The sequence below is a fragment of the Ostrinia furnacalis genome, unplaced genomic scaffold (genome assembly GCF_004193835.3).
Source record: "Ostrinia furnacalis isolate ACB-3 unplaced genomic scaffold, ASM419383v2 OfSCF5861, whole genome shotgun sequence".
Lineage (NCBI taxonomy): Eukaryota > Metazoa > Arthropoda > Insecta > Lepidoptera > Crambidae > Ostrinia > Ostrinia furnacalis.
Window position 1 is genome coordinate 674,050 of NW_021136100.1, and position 21,607 is coordinate 695,656.

Below are 21,607 nucleotides of genomic sequence, written 5' to 3' on the forward strand. Positions count from 1 at the left end.
ACCTAGATACATTCCATAGCAGCTGTAATAGACATTTAGGTACATACATACATTTACCAATTTTGGTGATAAATAGGCATTTTACATTAGTTTTTGTATAACGCCTGAACAAAAACAAAGGGTAATATTTTGGTGTTATACATATATTTCGAAAATAAAAAATATATAATTTAACTAATTAAGACATGACAAAAAAACTGAGGTATGTCTCGTTTCTGTCGGGTCTGGGTTTTTTTTGTATGGGGCGTGACCGTTCTTCTTTTTTGGCATAGAGTTAGTTTGAGTCCCGGGAATGGACATAGGGTAGTTTTTATGCCGGTTTTTGAAACGGGGACGCGCGCGATAAAGTTTTTCTGTGACAGACAAAATTCGACGCGGGCGAAGCCGCGGTCGGAAAGTTAGTTGTATATAAACATTTTACGGCCCGACATTTCTCCGTTCTGCTTCAGTGGAGACCGGGCCTTACTCATATAAAGTATGTCAATGAGAGTTCGTTGACGTATCGTATTTATGAATAGTGTTGTGTCCCTGTCCCTGTTAGCATTATCACTCACGGGCGGGTAAGCGTAGCAGCCCGCAGCCATAACAGAGCACGGTAGGCCTGCCAATGCACGGCGCAATGACCGGCGCCCGGCACGCCGCCCGCGCCGCCGCTTACGCCTAGTGCTGCCAACGCGCCGCGCACCACTCGCGACCTGACAAGTAAATTGAGCTTTAAATCAAGAGTAATAAGGTAGTTGAAGGAATAGGGCAGGGCAAATTTTATTAATTTATTTAATTTAATTCTCTCACAACAGATAAGGAAAAACATTTCGTATAATATATCTGTTTAATTATGGTGGCAACAATTCAGCCATTACCAAGTAAGTAGTAAGTATAATATATCTGTTTAATTTATAGATGAGCATTGTGAGAGCTGGTGCCTATTGTAGATTTTAAGAAAATCTATATTACAGGTCACCAGGCCCACTCCGCGGAATCTATTTTATTAAATAACTATACATTTCAATAATTGTTAGATTCCTAGAAATACAGAGTGTTGGGTTCTAATTAAATAGACAGGCTAAACAAAAAATAAAAAATACCGTAAAAATACCCAGTACCACATGTCATATTCTTCAACGTCATAAAACTGTAAAAGTGGACGTTAAAAAATCTAACCTCATTTCAGCCATCTGTCTTATTGCTTCAGTAATCACGGACACTCCCAAATCACTTGCGAATAGATTGTCGTACTCGCTGGTGTCTTCGTCATCATCTGAGAAAAAGAAACACAATGTAATAACTCCAAATTATGCAAAGCAATAAAATGTATTTATGTTGTGAAATGTGATGCTCTTACGGTTAGAAGTATCGATCTCCGGAACATCTAATCTCAGGGCATCGTTCAACTCCAGCACGGCGTTTTGTAGATCTTTTATCGGTTCCAAAATTGATGTGAGCTCGTCAATTTGCTGGGGACTGAGAATCTGAAAATTGAAACTTTTAGTAATTTATAACTTTCGTATTATTTTCTCAGTAGGTGTTGGAGCATGTATTTTACCAATAAAACAGATTATTCATAGTTGGATGGAATTTATTGCAGTCGAGCGGGGTAGCCGCACATCTCCTCTCGTCTCCGCTCCACCTTGGTGGAAACCGGACTTAAAGGCTGATTTACACGTAATAATTAGAAAAGTAGGTATCTAAATTTTAACTTAATTTTAATTTTAACTTATTTTTTCGGGTAAGATAGTGGGCGGGGCTTGTCACTTGACACGTTTTGACAGTTTCATAGTAAATAAGTTCTTGACGTTTGGACATAGACTTAAAATTAAGTTAAAATTTAGTTACAATAACAACTACTTAATACGTGTAACTCTGCCTTTAGGCAGACCAGAGGGCCTAGTGTGAGTTTACATCAAACGCGCTCACTAGTGAGCGCGTCAAAAATGACGTTAAATGTATGACGGATTGTACAGCGCCCCTAGCGGAAACGTTCAAGAACTAAAATTTCATAAATTTTTTAAACGCGCGTTTGATGTATATTGTAAGGCGATTATCACACTGCGCCGCGCTCTGCGGAACGACAGATTTAATCATTGTATGCAAGTACCTCAGTTTGTATAGAAACCACTCGCGGCACAACACACTGAAAACGCGTCTGCGCGCGGGATTTTTATATGAAACTAGCTGACCCGGCGAACTTCGTACCGCCTTAGCGTAGAGATTTTCTTTATATTTTTTTCCGTAAAAACCTTGTACAGAGTATAAGAAAACTACAAAAAAAAATCAGCCAAATCGGTCAAGCCGTTTTCATGTTATGTCGTGACAACGGAAAACGGGTTTCATTTTTATATGTATAGATCACGCGTACCGCGGCGGAGCGCGGCGCAGTGTGATAATGGCCTAAACTTATGCTCAGGCCACAGTGCGGTACTCACGGGCGCATCAGCGGCGTGCGGCGTGGCATCGGGCGCGGCGGGCGCGGGCGCCTGCAGCAGGTGCAGCAGGCGCGGCAGCAGGCGGTGCTGCGGCGCGGCGGCGGCGAACAGGCGCCGCTCCAACTCGCGCGCGCCCGCCGCGCTCGCCGCGCGCTCCCACCGCGCGCCAGCCAGCACCACGCGCACCGCGTCCGCGGATAACTCGCCGTCGCGGGCGCCTGCTGAACAAAACACGATCGTTAAACTTTTTTGGGGCACCTGGTGATCAAAACACGATCGTAAAACGTTTTTGGGGCACCTGGTGATCAAAACACCATCGTCAAATTTTTTGGTTTTTTCGTCGCTTTCTTTTGTTTTTGAGTAACGAGAAAACGCTAGAGGCAGAAGCTAGGCCATATCTCTCAAAACTGATGATAGAAAAGTTTTAAAGTAGTTTAGTCGGCCGTTTGGTGTAGTTCAGAACGGACTACTATGCCGAGAGGTCCCGGGTTCGATTCCCGGCCAGGCAGAAATTGAAATGGTGAATTTTAAATTCTGTGACGGGTCTGGGTGTTTTCTATGTATATTAACTAATATTAAGTATGTATTTACAAAAAAAAAGTATTTAAGTATGTTTATATCCGTTATCTAGTACCCATAGTACAAACTTTGCTTAGTTTGGGGATAACGGCGCAGTGTAAAAATGTAAAAAAAAAAAGTTAAGTAAAATGGTTTCCGAGTGAACAGCATCTTGACGAGGAAGGAAAAATTAAAAAAAAAGTAGAAGATTGTGCTTTTTTCGATCAATGGACTGCGATTAGCTGACATTTAATGAGAAATAGAGAAAACAATTGCTTGTGTTTTACACTTACGTAAATACAGTTCATACATACCCATTCCAGATTCCATAGGACTGAGATCGGGTGATAGCATCATACGCTCGAGTGGCTCCAACTCTCGGACCAGCGATATGCCGGCTCGCCGCACTACTGCACACCACCATCCGCTTTCTACATCATTGCCCTAAAACATCACATGATTTGTAGTTTTTAAGCAAGTAGGAGTCTTCAAATTAAAGTATGTATGACATCTGCAGATATACATACGTGAGTAGAAACCATGAGACCGAGAGGTTTTTGCAATCCTTCCATGTATTGCATGCACCAACTGTACAAATCTGACCAGCACCTAAAATTTTTTTAAAGTATTAACATCTTTGATGTTATAATTACTTACTGCATTTGATATTTTTATTGTAAAACAACTTTATTACTTGTGCATCAGATGCGAGTGGTCAGGAGCAGAGGCTCGTGCAATAAGGTGCCTGAGGCGGGTTTGGACGGCGTTCAATGCCGCCTCACTCAGATCGCCGTCGATAGACGTTTCGTTGCTGCCCCATGTACGGCGGTATATCTTAAAAAAATATTACATTGAGTGCCATTTAAATTAGACAAATATAGCCTTTTACAATAGTAATAATCACTTTCATTTTAGTGCTACTTAAAATCTTTCAAATCCATTAAATGAAGGCCATAAAAGGTTTATCATGGTCCTTCGAGCCGGATCCGTCATTTAGATTATCCATTGACTAGAACAAAGAAAGAATAATACGCCCAGATCTCATCATGATCCAGTTAAGACTAAATACAGCATATTTTTCCTCTAAAGTTGAGCAAATACAGTCAAATCTAAATACAACTATTTTCAGGAATGTGCAGTATTTTGTACCAATAAGGATGATAATTTAGTAACTTACTACGAGCGCCTTATTAACCACCGAGGGCGGGAACAATCCCGGTGCCAGCAAGCGGTCGCGGTACTGCTGGTGCGAGGCCAGCTGCGGCAGCGGCGGCGCCGGCTCCCGTCCCGCCACTGCGCGCCAAGACACTTCCGCGCCCAGGACACTGCCTAAGGAACATCACAAAGCTCTTGTATCAACACATCTGGGCCCCGATTACGCTAATTTTTAACGTCTTCAATACAGACGCGCTTCTTCGATACGATTCAAACGGTCAAAACAGCTGACGTCAGCTGTTTTGACCAATCCGTATCGCAGAATCTAAGAAATCGAAGAAGCGCGTCTGTTTGGAGACGTTAAAAAATATCTTAATCGGGGCACTGGTTACTTTGTTTCAATGCCTACTCAGAAATGTAACTCCCGCCGGCGTGGAATGTTAACATGTGTCGAACGAACAAAAACAAAGCGATAAGCGCGCGCCGGCCATTGAAACCTGACACGCCGGGCAGTACAAGTGGCGCGCGGTGGGGGGTCCGGGGATTCAAAGGTTAATATTAATAATCTGGTCAGCCAGGTGGGGATTCTTGGATGGCTCAAACATGCAGTGCAGGTGCGGTTTTGTTCCCCAGTCGATGAAGCACATGATGTCGTGCTCTGAGTACCTGAGCTACTGTATGCAGGAGGATTTAATTAATGCTGCTGACAACGCCACTCTTGTGGCGGAGTTTTGGGCTAACACTGTGTAGGTTTGTTGTCGACACGTTAAGAAGATTAATGTTACTTTTTCACTAAGAACACCAATATCAAATGATTAAAATTATCTGAGACAAAATGGACAAATTAGGGAAACCGTACTAGAAATTGCATGTTGCAAAACTCACTTGTTATGATAGTTTCGCCATCAGGCTGACTCCATAATGCCCAAATAACATTGGTACCCTCACCATAACCAATGCTATAATCAAACAGGTCCAACTAAAAAAGAAACTTTACAATTAGTTTATTTATAACACTATAAACCTAATTAATCAATTTGCTAAACTATGATCTTACTTGTGGTCCAAAAATACGGCAGATATGTGAGAACTTAACACCAGCACCGCCATCATGCATCTTCATGACGACAAACTCGCACTCATCAGGAAATGAGATATATGCTACCAGCATCACACTCCCATCAGTCCCAATTGACTTCTGCAACATGTGGCCATGTGCTGTAAGAGAAATAATACCAAGTTTAAACATATTAGTCTGGGGTGCACCATCTTTAACTGTAACAAACATCAAAAACTGTCAAAATCCATAAAAACACNAAACTCCATAAAAACACTGATTATTTATTTAAGATGGAGCAACTCAGCCTTAGAAAAATACATTTAACTGGTTACATTAGAACGAAGAAAAGAAACCTGGATTGTGGTCATCCAATCTAATTACAGCAAAGCAGTCTCTTGGCATGAAGTTTTTCCAGTATAAATATTTATTTTGCATATTGATTGAAGTTGTAAATCAATTGATGTACACACATGTAGAGCAATTGCATACAAAGCAAATAGAGTAAAAATAAAATATTTACTCTACAGGGTGTTAGGTAAATGGGTATATGAGCCGACACTATCCCATGTTAACATGGGCATATAAATGGTATGGTGAAGTCAGAAAATTGATATCTTCATTTTAATTATTTTAATTTTCATACAAATCAGATTTCATAAAATTTATTTTGTATGAAAATTAAAAAAATGCTATACTTACGCTATGCCATACTTACGAGGTGGCTTAGGCCTGACTACAGTTTGGGCAAGGGGAGGCGAGACAGCGACCGGCGCACCGCCCTCGTCGATACCCCACGCGCGAAGACACGTGTCGCCGCATATTGCTACTGCCAAATTGTGGGTTAACACCACCCCATATGTTTCAAGGCCATCAGTACTTTTTCCTCTAAAAACAAGAAATAAATCAAAATATTTGATTTGTGAATTATCTTAAAAGCTGATTGTTCATTTTATGTATTTATAAAGGCACTACACAGAAAATAATTCAGGTTTTACAATTTCAAAAGACATACAAGGTTTCATGTTAAAGTTAAATTGTGATAAATATTGCACACAATATTAACATAGAAAGGTAAATACTTAAGAAGATACAAACCGTAATGCGCCAGTGATTCCTGATAAAAATCTGGGTACTGCTGACTCCCTTTTAAGTGGAACCGTTACTGCAGATCCTGATACAGGTAGCTTTACTAACAGGAGGCCCCCTTCACCCCCAATGCCAAATGCTAGGGCAAATAATGCTTCACCATTTTCCCGCAGTAGAGAAGAACATGTGTGGGCAACACCTGTAGCTATAATGTTAATAAGTTTAAATTAATAATAATTTAACAGTCATTTGTATTTTTAACATAAAGAAATATTGGGAACCAGCAAATCAGCATAAAACTTGAGTAAAAACAATGTTCAGTTTCACAATACTTACTTGCATTTGTATATTGATTCAGGATAAAGTAATTGTTAGGATTATTCAAAGCACTTGTATCTTGGAATATTGAAGGCGACGATGTGCTCAATGAACCAAATGTAGACTAAAGAATAAAGACATAACATTAAGATATTGTAAAACTACATAAATTTTAAATAAACTTTGGGTACCTACTACAAAAGTTTTTGGTACTTACTTTCTTATCCAAAACTTCAGGATGAGGGAATGTTAATCTATGAACTGAGGAGACAGTGGCAGCCAAAATAACTATTTCACGGTATATGGGACGTTCATAAATTGTTATACTGTTTAACGGTGGAGTGCCTGGTACTTTACATCTCAGATTTGCTCCAGATAAATTCACATCTAAGGATGCTTCTGATAATTCTATTGAGTCTGGAGTAGTTTGCCTGCAAATTGATGCATCAATACAATGGGTATTTAACCAGCAGGTATGCAATGTAAGATTTAAATTATTTGAATGTTTTGAACTAACTTTTATTACTTACCAATATATAAAACGATTTCGGGTGTTTGCTTTCTTTGAATCTCTGTACCAATAGCCCCCTGCCTTCTGAGGTAACTTTATATCCTGAAGGGTGCTGTGAGTACCACCTATGACAAAAATGAAATTATTATGTAGGTTCTAAAAAGTATTATTGTTGTTTCAATTGATGTTTGATAAAGATCAGGTTGAATAAATTTAAATATAAGACTAAATACATAGAAATTATTTCACAAAGTTTATTGTTTATTTACCAAAATACATGAAATACAAACCTGTATTCAAAACAATTTCCTTCCATTTCTCTGGAATATTGTGATTAGGTGTAATTTCTTTAAAGGTGACTGGTATTGCATCAATGAATTCCATAATTATATCACTGTAATAGTGATTAGAATTTAATTTAATTTAAAAATTACTTATTTTTAGGTTATAAATTACACCACAGATTAGAGAGTTTACACCGCCGACAGCCGTTGCACTTTTTTTGGTGTCTGACTTTGTTTTTTTTTTTGGAGTCAGTGCCAGAGCCAAGAAATTGTTGTTAACATTCTCGTTATGGAGAAGGCATAAACATTTGTAGCTTATGGCCATAAACGTTTTAATGTTCAATGAATGTTTTAAGGTTTATTTATTACCAACAGCGATATAATATTGAAAATAATAGATAAAAGATTACAATTTTTGTTGGAAAAAATGAATATAAGATGTTAAAAAATTATAATTATCAATATTAACAGCAAAGCTTAAAGCCGGTCCTCCAGCGAATGTTTTTCCCTACACATACAACAAAAACATTTTTTGTAAGCATTTTTGTTGAATGTTGGCATGTTTTTGTAGATTTAGATTTTCTTTCGTTCTTTTTTGTTTCTCTCAATCGGTTCTTGATAAATAAGCACATCCCTATGCGATGACGCATTCCCACTAAATCGTTCAAAAACTGTGAAAAGAAACTTTGTATTTTCCTATGTATTACTTTTCTCTATGCTTTGTATTGGTAGACAATTTTGACGTTTTTCTTGTTGTGTATTTCTGAACGTTCAAAAATTATTATCCGACTGATTGCAAGAGTCCGATGACTCCGATACTGATTTTTCTTCCTTGTCAGGATCTACTGCTTTTCCTTGTATTAGAACGAGATAGTGTCATTAGCTACATAAGACTACTATATTTTGAAATGGATTGGTTTAATTAGTCAACCAGACACAATTTTAACAAGCTGTATTTTTCAGTATTTATTACCATTAATTACTTTTCTGTGTTATGTGGTCAATTTAGGCAACTAAGTGAGAGATTTAATGAACTATTCAATATATTATGCACCTGAAGTGCTATAAAAATAATGGTGTTTTTACGTGAAGTAAAAAATACATAGGTTTGTATGAACATACATCGATTTTTTTTATGTCACTCATTTACTTGCAAAACAATGAATAAAACAAATCCTTTTAACATTGTAAATGTAATAATGTGTCCTGTTTTTTTAAAGAAAATAATTTGATACGTAACTCCATTCAAAAATAGAACCTACCGCCCACGTACTTCTGACATGAACTATTGTATTGTGTCCCAGGAATAACACAAATCCCAGTGCCAATTATAAAGTTTAAGCTTATTATGAATAATTGGAAAATGTTGCTGGTATTTGTCATATTGTTTTGTTTTCTATAGGTTCATTTAGGTCATTAATTTTCTGGAAATTCTTGCACTTCTACTTAGTATAAGTTCAAAGTAATGATATTTTTAGCTTACTACATTGTCCTATAGAAGATTTTTTCAAATGCGCTTTATGTTTGCTTTTAGAGAGATATTAAAATAGACCACACAAGATGAATTCGGCTTCTCGTTTCAATAATTGTTTGCTGATTGTCCATTTACTCGAAATGAAAATTTAACACTGGACCGTTTTCTATTATGAAATCAGCTGGCAATGTCATTCAAGGAGTGCTATCAGTCGTGAACAAAAGGTATGGGGATAGTATATCAGTCGAAGCGCTAGAATTTATGGTAAACGGTAATAAATATATTCGAACAAAGAAATATCGTTTTCAGCAGTACCGAGGTGGCGGGTTGCGAGCACGGAGCCGGCGGCGCGGGGTCGGGCGGCGGGCGGCCGGCGGACACCATCCGGCGCGTCAAGGTGAAGATGTCGTCGGTGTCGGCGCAGGGCGTCGTGGAGCGCGCCTCGGCCGAGCTGTCGCGCCGCATCACGGGGCTGGGGCTGCGCGGCCGCAAGCGCTCGCCCGGCGTGGTGGAGCGCGTGGCCAACGCGCTGTGCGGGCCCGCCGCCGCCGCCGCGCCGCGCGTGCCCCGGCGGCGCCGCCCGTCGCCGCGCCCGCTCGTGTGGAGCCAGTTCGTCATGGAGGACAGGTTCCTCGAGAAGTTCTTCCTGTACTTCACGGCGAGCGACCGGAGGAACCTGGCGCAGGTGTGCACGAAGTGGCGCGACGTGCTGTACGCGTCGCCGCGCTGGTGGAGCGGGCTGGTGGCGGTGCTGGAGTGCCGCGAGCTGCGCGCGGCGCCGGGCTGCTGCACGCAGCGCTTCTACAACTCGCTGGTGCGGCGCGGCATCCGCGGCGTCGTGCTGGTGTCGGCCACGGATGACGACATTAACGAATTTATAAGGCAATTCCCGTTATCGGCTCACCATGTCCACGCCATCGGCTTAAAAGGCTGCACGATAACTGATAGAGGGCTGGAAGCTATTTTGGATCACTTACAGGTTTGTGTTGTGCATTTAATAACCGACTAATTTTATACTGATATAATCANTAATCACTAAGGAATAAAGAGCAATGGAGCTCATTGTTTTTAAAAATTCGGAACAGAACTATTATTAATTTATACACGATGATTAAAGTAAATATAGTACTGATTTTTACAATTATTTGAGCTAGGGCATCCTTTCTGATAATACATACAAAATTTATCTTCAGAGTTTGGCTGAAAAGTTTTTAACACTTTCCATTCTCTGTTTGATAATTTCTCAGTCAAGTCAGAAACATTCATCTTCATAAAAACAACTCATACTTTCACTTGATAATTTTTTTTAGGTTCTGTTTGAGCTAGAACTAACCGGATGCAATGAAATAACCGAGGCTGGTTTGTGGGCATGCCTAACTCCACGAATTGTCTCTCTCACGCTTACTGACTGCATTAACATTGCTGATGAGGCTGTAAGTACACATTTACATTTTAAATTGCAATGACTTTGTATATTCCTAACTTTATACAATGAATAATTATGTGAAGTTATTGCCTACAAATAACAAAACATAATACAGGAGTAACCGGAATGGTGACCTTATTTTATAAGTATTGTTAAAAGCAAAATTGGGGCGATTATAAATTCAAAGTTAATCATGTTAAGTTTGCTTCTTTATTGCATCTTTCTTTACAATTTGTTGGATACTATTGTAATGGTAATAAAGCAGCTTTTTAATGGTGCCAGGTTGGCGCAGTGGCTCAGCTGTTGCCCTCGTTATACGAATTCTCGCTACAAGCGTACCACGTGACTGACGCGGCGCTGGGTTACTTCTCGCCCAAGCAAAGCGCTTCGCTAAGCGTCCTCCGTCTGCATAGTTGCTGGGAACTGACAAACCATGGTGTCGTCAACATAGGTATGTTGTCTACTTACAAACTTCTATCGCTATTTTAAACGCTATCTAATTAGTGCAGATCATTCTACCTAAATAAGTATTCAATTTATAGAGATATGCAGCGCGCAAGTACTTAATTAGTTAGAGTAAATGACAAGTACTTTTATAAATAGATCGGATTTACCGAGTACTCAGCCGCCTGTTTACTTCATTGCGTAGTTACGTACTTATACTTAACGAGCGTGCATAGTAAAGAGTCCAATTATGTCGAGTATGCGGTGGCGTTCTTTGTGCGCTCCTAACCCATTTAGGTCAAGAGATCATTTTAGCTAGGTACCTTTTCTGAAGTACAAAGTAAGATTAATTAGCATACGAAAAGTGGAACTGAATATTCATAATGTATAACAAGATCTCTTAGATATCTTTGGAAATAAAACGACGATTAAGCAATTGCCTTTCGATAAATGAGGCATATATTTTGTTATAATAAAGAGGAGTATTAAAGAGTTGCCAAAATTTTAATTCTTTTAGTAACATTTACTTTGTGTAGTTTTCGAGTTAGTATTTGGTCGATTGTTTAAATATTATTAAGTGTAATTGCAGATCAAGATAGATGCTTTTTTAATTAATTAGCTATCTGAATGGTCAACTAATCTGACGTAAAATGTCTCTAAAACACTCCTGTCTCATTCTCTTTAGAGCGTGTTGACGGGCCGGACAGAAACCAGCTTGTCAACACACGCTCTTAATCTTCTACTGCCACGTCTCGTTGTTCATTAGTCTCGCTATTTTTATAAGTAAACTAGCGGCCGCCCTAGACTTGCCGCCGACGCGTGGATCCCGTTTTATCCTCTTAGGGGTGGAGTTTCGTAAAATCCGTTCTTAACGAGCTCCTACGTTCTAAAAAGAACTCCCATGCAAAATTTTAGACTCCTAGCACTTGTAGTTTCTGATATTTCGTGATGAGTGAGTCAGTCCATCAGTGACCTTTCGCTTTTATAGATATGTAGGTATTTTCAATTCCATCCACAGTGCATTCTCTGCCGAACCTAACGGTGCTCTCGTTGAGCGGGTGCAGCAAAGTAACGGACGAGGGCGTAGAGTTGCTCGCCGAGAACCTGCCTCGTCTGCGCAGCCTCGACCTCAGCTGGTGTCCGCGCGTCACCGACAACGCGCTCGAGTACATCGCTTGCGATCTTAACCACCTAGAGGAGCTGACACTTGACAGGTAAGTTCAGTTTACTAAAGCCTGGTCCGTGAGCACGTAGAATTTTGTCCAATGACCCCAAGCTACCTATCCTTATTGATCGCGCGTAATTATGTTGCTGTCGCGCTCGCACACTCACTGCGGGCGCCCGTCGCACAGTCGCGACAGCAATATAATTACGCGCGAGCAATAAGGATGGGTAGCTTGGGGTCATTGGACAAAATTCTACGTGCTCACGGACCAGGCTTTATATAAAGTTAATATTCCTTCGGAATAGAGCAACAACCACAACATGTCAAACGAAACCAATTTTGCGTGACACTGGTGTGTCAGAGTCAGTATTATTTCACTGTTTTGTACAATAAATCAATCATTGAACCAGTCATCACGTTCCTGAAGCACTTTTCTCATAAACATCCACGATTTTACTCACGTAAAATCTGAAAATATGTCAGAGTTCAAATTTTCAGCGTGCCACTGCATGCCTCTGAACTGTCAAATAGTTGCAATAAATGGTCTGTTTGACGTCACGGCGACGGCATCACGCATCTCTTTTTATCACACAGTGTTTCTGCTTGTGACATCTCGCTCGCTCAGTTCTTTGTTGCTCTATTGACTCAAGGTTTAAAGAACATTTATTTCTCATTAAAAACATTACAGTCACTTACATGAGAAATTAAATTTTATGTAGGTAGATAATTTACAAGTTGTCCAATAGCCAGAACAAGCAGATGTACTTCTGCGGGAATCGTCCTTAATGGTGTACTACTCTTGATGCTGGATAGGAAATGTATGCGCGAAGTCGTGGAGTTGCTCGCTGAGAACCTAGTCTGCGCTGTCTCGACCTCAGCTCAAGAACTGACACCTGACAAGGTAATATTGCAACCGCTGACGTCACACCGAAAACGAAAAGAAACTTGTCGCTGCGTCTGCTGATTTTTCACAAATGTCTTGAATTCTTGAAGAAGCATCTTGCGATATACGACAGGTTGAGCCATAGCTGTCAATCAATACAGTCGACACCTCATACATTTTTGTTACAAAATCGCTCTTATTACAACCACTTAAGTGCCTCAATCGTGTGCGGTTGCAGATGCGTGCACATCACGGACATCGGCGTGGGCTACATCAGCACGATGCAGTCGCTGGCGGCGCTGTTCCTGCGCTGGTGCTCGCAGCTGCGCGACTTCGGCGTGCAGCACCTGTGCGGCATGCGCTCGCTGCAGCTGCTGTCGCTTGCCGGTCAGTATGAGCTTGGCTTCAAGCGCTTTAAGGCCTCAGCCTCGAACTTAGCGGGCAGCGGGGCGGGAGCGGCGGCGCCGCTGGAGCGGGGCGGGCAACGCAGACCCGTTCTCGAAACAAGCGGACAGCTCGCGCGGCGCTTTAGCGGCGAAGTGTTGTGTTCGGTTTTGTGTTGTCGAGATATTTGTTTTTATTCGCAAAAGAAATGTCTGAATTACGGCGACAATTTTATTTCGATTCAAATTTATNCCCCCCAGGCCAGAAACTGGGTATTAGCAGTCATATTATGTATTATTATGTTCAATACAAACAATCATAAAGTTACACTCACCCCAACCGCGTCTCCGCGGTTCCATTTTCCATCGAATCCTATGAAAATGTGGTTTTTGGACATAGCGATACTTATTTTTCACAATTTTTATTTTTTTAAATTACTGGTCGATGGGTTACTTTATTTTGATGAATAAATGTTATTAAAAGTTTTTTTCTAAAACTGATAGTTTAGCTGGAAAAAAATATTTTCCATCCCTATAGTACGCTGGCTGCGCTCGATTCGGATATTGTGACGTCACGCGGCCCTGCGTACGTTGACAATTAGCGGCAAAAACGGCCTATGTTTATTACTTAATATCTTCGTAAGTAATGGTCCGATTTGGATAATTCAAAAAGATATATCTTTCTTATGTCTTATAGATTAACGTAGATACTAGTTTTATTGAATTTTCTACCACAGTACTGATCCTCATTCCAACATAATTCCATCCACAGTGCATTCTCTGCCGAACCTAACGGTGCTCTCGCTCAGCGGGTGCAGCAAAGTAACGGACGAGGGCGTGGAGTTGCTCGCCGAGAACCTGCCTCGCCTGCGCAGCCTCGACCTCAGCTGGTGTCCGCGCGTCACCGACAACGCGCTCGAGTACATCGCTTGCGATCTTAACCACCTAGAGGAGCTGACACTTGACAGGTAAGTTCAGTTTACTAAAGCCTGGTCCGTGAGCACGTAGAATTTTGTCCAATGACCCCAAGCTACCTATCCTTATTGCTCGCGCGTAATTATGTTGCTGTCGCGCTCGCACACTCACTGCGGGCGCCCGTCGCACAGTCGCGACAGCAATATAATTACGCGCGAGCAATAAGGATGGGTAGCTTGGGGTCATTGGACAAAATTCTACGTGCACACGGACCAGGCTTTATATAAAGTTAATATTCCTTCGGAATAGAGCAACAACCACGAGATGTCAAACGAAACCCATTTTGCGTGACACTGGTGTGTCAGAGTCAGTATTATTTCACTGTTTTGTACAATAAATCAATCACTGAACCAGTCATCATGTTTCTTAAGCACTTTTCTCATAAACATCCACGATTTCACTCACGTAAAATCTGAAAATATACAGAGTTCAAATTTTCAGCGTGCCACTGCGTGCCGCAGAACTGTCAAATAGTAGCAAAAAATGGTTCTGTTTGACGTGACGGCGACGGCATCACGCATCTCTTTATCACACAGTGTTGCTGGTTGTGACATCTCGCTCGCTCAGTTCTTTGTTGCTCTATTCCGCTAGGTATATTAACTTTGTGGTGTACTACTCTTGATGCTGGATAGGAAATGTATGCGCGAAGTCGTGGAGTTGCTCGCTGAGAACCTAGTCTGCGCTGTCTCGACCTCAGCTCAAGAACTGACACCTGACAAGGTGATAATATTGCAACCGCTGACGTCACACCGAAAACGAAAAGAAACTTGTCGCTGCGTCTGTTGATGTTTCACAAATGTCTTGAATTCTTGATGGTTCATCTCGCGTTGAGCCGTAGCTGTCAATCAATACAGTCGACAGCTCTGACATTTTTGTTACAAAATCGCTCTTATTACAACCACTTAAGTGCCTCAATCGTGTGCGTTTGCAGATGCGTGCACATCACGGACATCGGCGTGGGCTACATCAGCACGATGCAGTCGCTGGCGGCGCTGTTCCTGCGCTGGTGCTCGCAGCTGCGCGACTTCGGCGTGCAGCACCTGTGCGGCATGCGCTCGCTGCAGCTGCTGTCGCTCGCCGGTTAGTACGAGCTGGGCTTTAAGCGCTTTAAGCGCTGATTTGGGCGAGTCAACCGCGCAAAACTAGTGCTGACTCGTACAAGACGTGAAACTGATTTCCCTGCTTGCGCCAAACTTAAAGAACGGACTGGGTATAAGACGTAAAACGGAGTTCCACATTTGCGCCATGCCAAACTTATGAAGCGGACTCGGTAAAAGGCGTGATGTGGATTTATATGTTTTTCGCTGTTGTAATACGTATTTACAAAAGAAGAAGATTTTGTAATCAGTATCCATTTTTTTAATAAGCTCTATAGAACAATTTAACAATAACAATTTTATCTTAATTATTTTTAATCGTGGTATTTTTCGCGTAAAAAATAATTGAAAATCCGATTCGCGGGTGCCCATATCTTATTTTTTTAAAGGTTAAGCCTTTTTTTCGCGTACCATTATGTCTATTAAGCTTTGTAGTTAACTGTGTGTACGTATTTTTCTATGAACGAAGCTCTTTATTCACGGGTGCCAATTTTGAAACCAAACACAATAACACTACTATCTACTACAAACACTCTTAAATCCAGTTACCAAAACGCACTAGGGACACGTAACACCACTATTCACAAGGTATCGTATCAACAGCCCTTTACAATCCACTGCCGGACTATGAGCCTCCTCCACTTGAGTGGATTCACAAGGTACTAAAGCCAATTCATTCTACAGGGTGTCCGCTCCTGACGTCCGGAGGCCTGTCGAGCCTCATCCAGCTGCGGCAGCTGCGCGAGCTGGAGCTGACGAACTGCCCGGGCGCGTCGCCCGAACTCTTCGACTACCTGCACGAGCACCTGCCGCGCTGCCTCATCGTCGAGTAGCCCCGCCGGCTGTAGCCATACAGCCTTTGGAACAACACGTATGTGATTAATTTTATGTAATAACAGATGTTTCTTTTTAATATAATTTCTTTGATTCTTTTCCCAAAAAGTTTTTATTACCTTTTGGATGTTTCTTGTATGTAATCGTTGATGTGTAACTTTCGTTTGCACTCGCTATTGGTCTCTGAACAAAAGAAAGCGATGACGTCTGAAACGAAGAAGATTTTGTTGCACATTGTTTCGAAATTGCGTTTCACTGGCCGCTTCAATGATTTGATTGGCGCCAGGAAAGAACAAATAGAGTNCTGCGCAGTTTTTAAAATTATTTTAGACCTATGGAAGTACTTTTCTTTTTCAAACTTTTAAGTTGAAAATTTTAGAATGTTCTGCTAAAAGCCTATTTTTTATTTTTCTAGCAAACATTTTGTATCTTGCATCAAAGGTAGGAAGGTGATTATTTTTTTCAAACATCTGCAATTACTAGGGAATCTGTCAAAAAAAAGAAATCTGAGAAAAGTTAACCCAAAAAAAAGATAAAAAAAATTTAAAGCCTACTAGGTCATAAAATTTAAAAAAATCACAAAATTAACGATAACTTCTAAACAACGAAAAATCGTAGAACATACATGGGGGTGAAATCGATAGGTCTAGTCCTCACCTATCACCTGCCTTCGGCTTGACACCTTACAAGAAACACCCTGTAGATGACCCAAACTGTCCCACCAAACTCATTTGACAGAGGAGCGCCACCATCGTTCAACTATTATGTATAGTTTTCAACATGACAAAAATCGGAACCAGCGATTCGGTATTGACGGTGGAGCCCCGCTGTCAATGTCACGGATAGGACAGTTCAGTATATTGGGTCTATATGTGCATGTACACGTACACACTGCACACACAAGTAAAATTCACTCGCCTTCGTGAGTTGCAAGAACAATATAAGACGTGAAACTGATTTCCCTGTTTGCGCCATACTTAGCCTAGGCGCAGACCACCGACTTTTAGTTGGCCGATAGTTGGGTCGGGCTGTTAATCAGTATGGACAGATGTCCATATGAAAGTGCGCACATTACAGAGATTTGATATCGGCCGATCTTCATACAAATTACAATCGGGCCCAACTATCGGTCAACTAAAAATCAGTGGTCTGCGCCTAGGCTTAAAGAGTGGACTCGGTGCAAGGTTGGAAACGGATTTCCTCGTTTACACCAAACTTAAAGAGGGGACGGAAGGCCTGAATGAATTTTATAACTTTTTTTTAAATTTGACATCAAATTGGTCACACGACTATACCAAAACTTTTATCCAGTTGACAAAACGAACTAAAACAACTGACTCTCACTCTTATAACTACATACACTCGCTTAATCCTTTGCAAGATTCCAATGCCAGTACTTTCTACAGGCTGCCCGCTCCTGACGTCCGGAGGCCTGTCGAGCCTGATCCAGCTGCGACAGCTGCGCGAGCTGGAGCTGACGAACTGTCCGGGCGCGTCGCCCGAGCTCTTCGACTACCTGCACGAGCACCTGCCGCGCTGCCTCATCGTCGAGTAGCCCCGCCGGCTGTAGCCATACAGCCTTTGGAACAACACGTATGTGATTAATTTTATGTAATAACAGATGTTTCTTTTTAATCTAATTTCTTAGATTCTGTCCCAAAAAGTTCTTATTACCTTTTGGATGTTTCTTGTATGTAATCGTTGATGTGTAACTTTCGTTTGCACTCGCTGATGGTCTCTGAACAAAAGAAAGCGATGACGTCTGAAACGCGAAGATTTTGTTGCACATTGTTTCGAAATTGCGTTTCACTGGCCGCTTTAATGATTTGATTGGCGCCAGGAAAGAACAAATAGAGTTTTCTGAATAGTTGAATATCATCAATTACTTCTAACATCCAAAGTCGATTGCATTTATGTAATGAACGTGGTTACAGACAGTTTGTTGACATAGAGAGAAAGGGACGCTGCTCTAGGAGCTTAAAATCTATTGGATAGAGTGCTGTCCCTCTCACTCATGTGACGATGTATGTACAGGTGGTACGTTAGCTAGCTGCGCTAATTGTATTAGGATATACTATATTGTATTTTGGATTGAATTTCTTTCCATTTTTCTTAAATTTTGAACAATCGTAGATTCGTTATTGGTAAGGTAAGACCGAGTGCAGAGGCGTGGAGTAAAACCCGTATTTCAAGTATAATACATTCAGATACTTCGTGGAAGACTGTTGAGGGGTCCTATACTATCTAATGAGTAATAATGTATAAAGCTATATAAGTTACCTCGTCATAATTTGGATAATAAATGTCAGTTATTGGTAAATTTAATTTTGGTATCTCGCTCGATATTATGCAAATAGATGCATACCTCTACTATACAGCATGTACTAAATCTTTCGGCGGGTTACAGACGGTTTTAAAAAATAAACCGAAAGTTTTAAAAGATTTTGACCTCTCTTGATTTGAATTATCGTTCACTTTGTGTAAATGTTTGCCATGGTTTTTATAAAAATGGTTATAATAATACCAAAACTAACTGTACGGATGTGATAAAAATATACAGAGCTACAATGTACAGATACTGCATGGCTATGTAGCTGGTTAGCCCAGTAAGTTTTTTGAAAAGAACTGTAAAAATCATGCCTCATAAAAGATAATGTACCCTAAAAATTAAAAAATTATATTATATTCATAATAAAATAAGCTCTTCACCATTAATAATAACATCTGTATTCTTAGGCGCAACCGTCCCCATGGCTCAACTCCAAAGTTAACTAAAAAAAATATTCCACGCGACACTCCCTTCACAGTCGGGTCTCAATCTTCTGGAAGTAACGACTGCTATGAATATATTCTTCTTTAACTCCGATTTCTATGAGTAGATGAATCACCCTGTAAATAAATAGAAAGAGGTTAACGGAAACCAGAACTCTAGGTATGGTAAATATTTAAATTACATACTAAATATAAATATGTAATATGAGTTCAAAGAAATTATCCAATAATTAAAAGGCATCGTCTAAGAATATGGATGTAAAAGTCTGCCTTCTAGTAATAATTTCAAAGGCTATAATAGCTATAGGGGTGTTATAGTTCAATTACCTAAACTTATATAGTATAACGTTCATATTTTCGACATCATGCAATCTTCAATCAATAATATACTTATAATATTTTAGTTATGTATTTGAATAGGTTTAAATTTTAAAATAATTTTGAGACAAATCTTATTATACTTAATAAATTAGTTGATAATCCACTGCATTGCATTTTTTTCACTAAAAGACCAATTTCAATAGTCCATAAATTAGTATATGGTATCATTGAATGGTTTCTGTTTTACTTGAATAAATAGACAGTGGCATAGTAGATTGCATAATTTCTATAAAAACAAGTTGTATTTTATGTTTGGATAGATGTATATTATTATTAACTTACCATAGTTAAGTACCTCGAATGTTTGTGCTTCTTTTTATCATTCTTATTAATTTTTATTACATTATGTATGTATATTAGGAGTCGTTGTTTCTTATTCCTAAATGTTTGCTCAAATTGTTTGAATTGCCATGGCGGGAACAGTGTAAATATATGAACGACTGCTGCAATAAACTTACTATCAACAATTTGCTCGTAAGATTATGGTAACAGATGTTTTAACATGAATAATAATAGTCAAAAAGATGAACACAAAATTGTATACTTTGAAAGTATAGATTTGATCATACAATTTGTAAATGATACAAAACGCATTTAATACTTTGATGCACATATAGGGCTTTAAGCCCTCACAATGCGAAATCAAAGTCAGTTCGGGACGCCTGAAATTTCACTTCGTGCTCGTTTGACTATTATTACATGTCTCTCTATGTAATACTTTATTAGTGAGATAATCAGTAAAATAATTTAATAATTTGTGTGGATTGTAAATTATTTAGATTAGATCAATTTTATGTTAATATTAATGATATAGATTTTTATTGACATAAAACTTTATTTAACAATATAGATTNTATAGATTGGCATTATATTCCTGATATTCAGATACCCGCATGTTTATCTATGGAAAATGAGTGTGCTGTTGTACTAATACTTCTTTTCATTCATATTTTCTAGTCCACTTATAAAATACGTTTATCAGACTGGGTTTTATAGGATTATTTTTTCGGATCTCTCGTTATGTTTATAACTTGCTTTCTAGTCAACTTCTATATACTGTATACAATTTATTTATTTATCTCATAATGTGTTGAGAAATATTTCCATTTCAATTAATAAAAAATGTCATAAAATAAATCGGACAATATTATAATGAAAACATTTAAATAAAATCTAGTATTTTAGACACTGTTATGATAATTTACAACTCTTTTAGACCATTACAAACTGTATTCTGCGCCTTTAGGACTGTAGTGCGTTTAGTAGTAGACGAATAGGGTTCTTATTTGACGTAATAGGTAAATAAGCTAAGGCTGACTTTCGCATTTCTAACATCAGACTGGTCTGTTGGGACAAATGCGGGCTTTTGTTTTGTTATTTATCTCCATGCCGTCCGAAACCGCATCACTGTAGGAATGAGTGAGTTTGTATTTCTTTGACCAATTGATATTTGTGATGTCACTTCGATGGCAGCAAAGACGTGATATAGTGATTCTTTCATCAGGGCTGGTCACACATTCATTGAATAAATGAACGAGTACATAGTCTGTAAGAAATTTCAAATTAGGACCAGCTCTTATGAAAATACCTCGTTACTCAAAGAAAAATAATTCTAGAATATCGATGAAGCATTCAAGTAATATAGAGATTACAGCAATAATTCTAGGGTAATTCACATAGCGCGTGGTACCTCATTAACAGTGTTATTGACGAGCTGATGTTAAGCTAGGTCTAGCTAGTGAAATTAAATCAGACGTTGGTAATAGCGTTTAGACACCACAGTATTTAAAATTGTAGCCTATAATGGTAGTTATAAAGTGCACAAAAAACCTGTGTCAATATGGTAGATTCATATAAAATTAAAATCAGTACATTAAAACGCACTTGACACTAATCAATAGTTCGCCGGTTACAGCTAATTACAGCATGATAAATTAAAAAAATGATACATTAGGCTAAGGGTTTGTTACAAATATGTGCTACGCTCCAATTTCTCTATTTAGCACTAACGATAGTGAAATCGAATCGTAGTGCAGTAAATATTGCATACCAAATTCAATTAACTGTGTAGCTATTTCTACAATATATTTAATTTGAAGATGCCTTTTTACAATATAGGAAACATTTAATGTAATTATCGTGGTGACATTAAGCTCACTGTTGATTCTACAGATGAAGAATATTTTATGGTATGGATGGTGTAAAAATCCGTATTGTATATAATTAATAACAAATTGTAATTATGTAGTCTATTACAGACATAATTTTAATATTGTTGAAGAGATATGACTTATCCACTCGCTGTACTACAATGGTTGTAAATGAAATCAATACAAGCAATAATTTCTGTTAGGGATGCCTATCAGACGCAGCCTCGT

At 39.4% G+C, this 21,607-nt stretch overlaps 2 protein-coding genes across 6 annotated transcripts in view; one reads left to right on the forward strand and one right to left on the reverse strand.

Annotated features, from left to right (window-relative positions):
• LOC114361620 (nuclear pore complex protein Nup160) overlaps nucleotides 1–7,598 on the reverse strand; it is a 20,591-nt gene extending 12,993 nt beyond the window's left edge. For 2 of the 3 annotated variants that reach the window (XM_028316721.1, XM_028316722.1), the window contains exons 1-16: nucleotides 7,402–7,598; nucleotides 7,131–7,236; nucleotides 6,818–7,031; nucleotides 6,619–6,724; nucleotides 6,292–6,487; nucleotides 5,912–6,081; nucleotides 5,194–5,354; nucleotides 5,022–5,115; nucleotides 4,159–4,310; nucleotides 3,676–3,815; nucleotides 3,509–3,590; nucleotides 3,296–3,425; nucleotides 2,424–2,644; nucleotides 1,343–1,469; nucleotides 1,162–1,258; nucleotides 555–695 (exon numbers count right to left, since the gene is read on the reverse strand). In XM_028316721.1, the coding sequence (XP_028172522.1) occupies nucleotides 555–695; nucleotides 1,162–1,258; nucleotides 1,343–1,469; nucleotides 2,424–2,644; nucleotides 3,296–3,425; nucleotides 3,509–3,590; nucleotides 3,676–3,815; nucleotides 4,159–4,310; nucleotides 5,022–5,115; nucleotides 5,194–5,354; nucleotides 5,912–6,081; nucleotides 6,292–6,487; nucleotides 6,619–6,724; nucleotides 6,818–7,031; nucleotides 7,131–7,236; nucleotides 7,402–7,495 (2,231 nt within the window). In that variant the 5' untranslated portion in view covers nucleotides 7,496–7,598. The remainder of the gene's footprint in view (nucleotides 1–554; nucleotides 696–1,161; nucleotides 1,259–1,342; nucleotides 1,470–2,423; nucleotides 2,645–3,295; nucleotides 3,426–3,508; nucleotides 3,591–3,675; nucleotides 3,816–4,158; nucleotides 4,311–5,021; nucleotides 5,116–5,193; nucleotides 5,355–5,911; nucleotides 6,082–6,291; nucleotides 6,488–6,618; nucleotides 6,725–6,817; nucleotides 7,032–7,130; nucleotides 7,237–7,401) is intronic. The other variant, XM_028316723.1, reaches the window with a different exon arrangement.
• Nucleotides 7,599–8,131: 533 nt separating this feature from the next.
• Nucleotides 8,132–19,958, forward strand: LOC114361639 (F-box/LRR-repeat protein 16). 3 transcript variants are annotated; one of them, XM_028316754.1, is made up of 8 exons: nucleotides 8,132–8,501; nucleotides 8,930–9,093; nucleotides 9,179–9,848; nucleotides 10,180–10,302; nucleotides 10,578–10,746; nucleotides 11,758–11,953; nucleotides 13,026–13,174; nucleotides 17,483–19,958. In XM_028316754.1, the coding sequence occupies exons 2-8, from the start codon at nucleotides 9,041–9,043 to the stop codon at nucleotides 17,629–17,631; spliced, it is 1,509 nt and encodes a 502-aa protein (XP_028172555.1). In that variant the 5' UTR covers nucleotides 8,132–8,501; nucleotides 8,930–9,040; the 3' UTR covers nucleotides 17,632–19,958. The 3 variants fall into 3 exon arrangements, with proteins under 3 accessions (XP_028172555.1, XP_028172554.1, XP_028172556.1); XM_028316753.1 differs by lacking the exon at nucleotides 17,483–19,958 and adding an exon at nucleotides 15,927–16,373; XM_028316755.1 differs by lacking the exons at nucleotides 8,930–9,093; nucleotides 17,483–19,958 and adding an exon at nucleotides 15,927–16,373 and having other exon boundaries at nucleotides 8,133–8,501.
• The last annotated feature ends 1,649 nt before the right edge of the window (nucleotides 19,959–21,607 follow it).

Coding starts and splice junctions, on each gene's coding strand:
- LOC114361639 (XM_028316754.1), top strand. CDS start 9,041: ATGAAATCAGCTGGCAATGTCATTCAAGGAGTGCTATCAGTCGTGAAC. Junction 9,849..10,179: donor CTATTTTGGATCACTTACAG/GTTTGTGTTGTG, acceptor AATTTTTTTTAG/GTTCTGTTTGAGCTAGAACT. Junction 10,747..11,757: donor CCATGGTGTCGTCAACATAG/GTATGTTGTCTA, acceptor TTCCATCCACAG/TGCATTCTCTGCCGAACCTA.